Source organism: Arachis duranensis, chromosome 7 (assembly GCF_000817695.3).
Source record: "Arachis duranensis cultivar V14167 chromosome 7, aradu.V14167.gnm2.J7QH, whole genome shotgun sequence".
Taxonomy (NCBI): Eukaryota; Viridiplantae; Streptophyta; class Magnoliopsida; order Fabales; family Fabaceae; genus Arachis; species Arachis duranensis.
In genome coordinates this window covers 42,977,809-42,981,112 of record NC_029778.3, presented here as the reverse complement: position 1 = coordinate 42,981,112, position 3,304 = coordinate 42,977,809, and the positions used below count along the sequence as shown (strand labels likewise).

At 40.7% G+C, this 3,304-nt stretch overlaps 1 protein-coding gene across 1 annotated transcript; it reads right to left on the bottom strand.

Moving 5' to 3' along the window:
• Positions 1-686: 686 nt before the first annotated feature.
• On the bottom strand, positions 687-1,085 carry LOC107458893 (uncharacterized). Its single transcript, XM_016077107.1, has 2 exons — positions 952-1,085; positions 687-906 (listed from the first exon to the last, which is right to left on the bottom strand). Exons 1-2 carry the CDS (start codon positions 1,083-1,085, stop codon positions 687-689), a joined length of 354 nt encoding a protein of 117 aa, XP_015932593.1.
• Between the last annotated feature and the right edge of the window lie 2,219 nt (positions 1,086-3,304).

The window sequence follows — 3,304 nt, the reverse complement described above, 5'->3', positions numbered from 1 at the left end:
ACTGCCCGAGTACACGTGGCTTGTGCTAAGGACAAGTGACGCGTAGGCGTCGAGGATGCGAACGCGTGATATGGATTGGCGAATGGCACGAAGGCATCACTGCACCTGCACAACTCTCTGTTCGGTCTGCGCTTGGGGCCAAATTTGCATTTGACGCGTGCGCGTTAGGCACAATCACGTGTGGTTCACCATGTAGTGAAAATGATGTGCACACATCAAGGATGCATATGTGTGATGAAAATTGCGCTCCTAGCACAATTCCAGCCCCAAGCCAGCACAACTTTCAGGAAGAACGCCTATTTACGCCAATTTCCGGGGTTACGCGCACGCGTCATAAACGCTTACGCGTGGTTAGCGAACAACGAAAGCGACGTGCACGCGTTAAGTACATGTTGGCGTGGGCTTGCTAGTGTGCAAAGCACACTTCCAGCTCCACTCCTGCCCAACTCGCTGTTTACTTCCTTGGTGTTGCGAATATACGCACAACGCGTACGCGTCAGCGACGCTTGCACGTCGAACACTCCCCCTTTTTGTATGCAGAATGCAGATGAATATGCAGAAATTATGAACACTAGGAAAAACAAAATGAAATGGAATTAGGAATGAAGAAGAATGATCATACCATGGTGAGTTGTCTCCTACCTAGCACTTTGCTTTTACGTCCTTAAGTTGGACGGTCCATAAGCTCAGTCTTCTTTTGCTGGTGGATCTTCCAAGAGGAAGATCTCCAGCTCCTTGTTGTCCTTCATCTGCTCACCGTGGTAGAGCTTCAAGCGGTGACCATTGACCTTGAAGACACCAGGGTTGGAAGGGTGACTCAAGTGGAAAATACCATACGGTTTAACCTTTTCCACTCTGTAGGGACCTTCCCATCTAGATCTCAGCTTGCCTGGCATGAGTCTCAGCCTGGAGTTATAGAGCAGAACCAGATCCCCAGGTCAGAACTCTCGCCGCTTGATGTTCTTGTCATGCACAGCCCTCACCTTCTCTTTGTATAGCCTGGAGTTCTCATATGCTTCTAGGCGAAGGCACTCCTTTTCTTGTAGTTGCAGCTTCCTCTCGGCCCCCGCTTTCTCGAATCCCATGTTGCACTCACACACTGCCCAGAAAGTCTTGTGTTCTACCTCTACTGGGAGGTGACAAGCCTTTCCGTAGACTAGGCAGAAGGGACTCATTCTGATGGGTGTCTTATACGTAGTCCGATATGGCCAGAGTGCATCTACAAGCCTAGTGCTCCAGCCTTTCCTAAGAGGCTTGACGACATTCTCCAAGATATGCTTGATCTCTCTGTTTGATACCTCAGCTTGTCCATTAGTCTGGGGGTGGTAAGTGATGAGTCCATATTTGACGATATATTTTAGCTTTAATTGGATGGATTTCATCACATAAACTCACACTTATACACCAAAATAGCATACTTTTGTGTTTTGTCCCTAAAATGAGCCTAAATGTAAAAACATGCATTTTTGTGCCTAAATGAGTTATTTTGATTCCACTTTTATTCCATTCGATGCCATGACATGTTTGTTGAGTGATTTCAGGCCTTAGAGGCAAGAATGGATGGCCAAAAGTGGAAGGAAGCATGTACAAGGGAGAACACATGAAGAAAATAAGGAAAAGCACACACAGCGACGTGTGCGTGCACACAAATGCCTGTGCGTACGCACAGGAGGATTTTTACCTAAGTGTGCGGACGCACACATCTGTGCGTCTGCACAGGTCCCTATCACGTGATTTTGTTAATGAAACATGTGTTGCGCGATTTTGGGGGCCTTTGGCCAAATTTTGGAAGGCTTGGATGCTGAAATCAAGTGCTATATGAAGGGAACTTCATGCCATATGAAAGGAGCCATCTTAGAATAGAAAAAACACATAGTAGGAGTAGGAGTAGTGTAGATTAGGAAATTCTCTCTTAGGATTCTTAATTAGAGTTTGTAGCATTTTATACTTCAAGTTTGATTTTGGATTATAGCAATTGCATTGTAAGTATTTCTTTAATTCTCTCTTTTAATATATCACTTGTTCTACACTTTCCTTTATTTTCACTTCTCTTGTCAATTTATATATAGGTTTGCAATTTTGGACTTCTAGTTTTTTAATTTGATGTTTAATGGCTTTTATATGTTTGTTTGAGTTATTTTTATTGCTTTTGATCATTTATGGTTCATAGCTTTCATTAATCTACCAATTTTTCCATGTTTTATGATTATGCCCATTAGGTGTTTGATGAAATGCCAATTTTAGTTATGGGATAATTTCCACCATTTGGCTTGGGGAAAATGAGTATATGGATTACTAGAGCCATAATGTCCAACATTTAGTGATAATTCTTGGGTTGTTAGTTTTATTGTTTCTACTAACGCTAGCTTTTTACTAAGGTAATTAGTAAGTTAGCTAGGATTTGTAGATTAATAACAATTATGCTCACTTGACTTATCCTTCAATGTTAAGGGTTGACTTAGTGAGATTAATCCATCATAATTATCATAGTTGTGGTTATGGCAAGGAAGGGATTCCATAACTCATCCCAAGTCAAGGTTTCATTTATGTTTTAAATAACATTTTCATCACTTTATAGTCTTACTTGTTTATATTGCATATATAGTTCTTTTATTCCTTTATTAGTTTATTAATTGCAATTTTGCCTTGTTCTTTAATTCCTTTATTGCTTACTTCTTCATTGAAAACACCCCTTGCTTTCCACAACCAAAATTGTATGCACTTGTTGTCACTAGTTCCTAGGGAGAATGATCCGGGAGTCGAAATGCTCTCGGTTTACATTTCGTTTGAATTGTGACATCTTTAGTATTATAATTTGATTGATGATCAATGGTTGGGTTTGGACTATACTTGCAACGTCAACCCTATTTTTAGTGTGAAAATTCAAACCTATGCTTTTGGTCATTGTCAAATTTTGGCGCCGTTGCCAGGGAGCTTGCGTCATGAGTGCTATATTTTGGTTGTTGTAAATATGTGAATAGTGTGAATAGATACTTTTGAGTTATTTGCTTGTTTTTGCTATTAATTAGGATTTTGTTTCTTATGTTACTTGATGTCTTTAGTTTTTATTTTCTATTTCCTCTATGAGTTATTACCCTCTTGGTTTGGTGTTTGGTTGTGCTTATTTTGTAGGGCTTGATAACCTCTATTTTGGATTGCATCATGGGATTGGAGCATCACTTTTGGAAGGAGCAACCTCTTCTATATTTCAATGAACCATACCCTTCCCAATGCACATACCCAACCCAAGGATATGGTGGATTCCACTATTACTATACACCTTCACCACCATATGCCTATGACT

Excerpts from the sequence above, each read along its gene's own strand:
- LOC107458893 (XM_016077107.1), bottom strand. The coding sequence starts at position 1,085 with ATGGGATTCGAGAAAGCGGGGGCCGAGAGGAAGCTGCAACTACAAGAA. Across the intron at positions 907-951 it reads CATGACAAGAACATCAAGCG|GCTGAGACTCATGCCAGGCA; the intron begins GCGAGAGTTCTG and ends CTATAACTCCAG.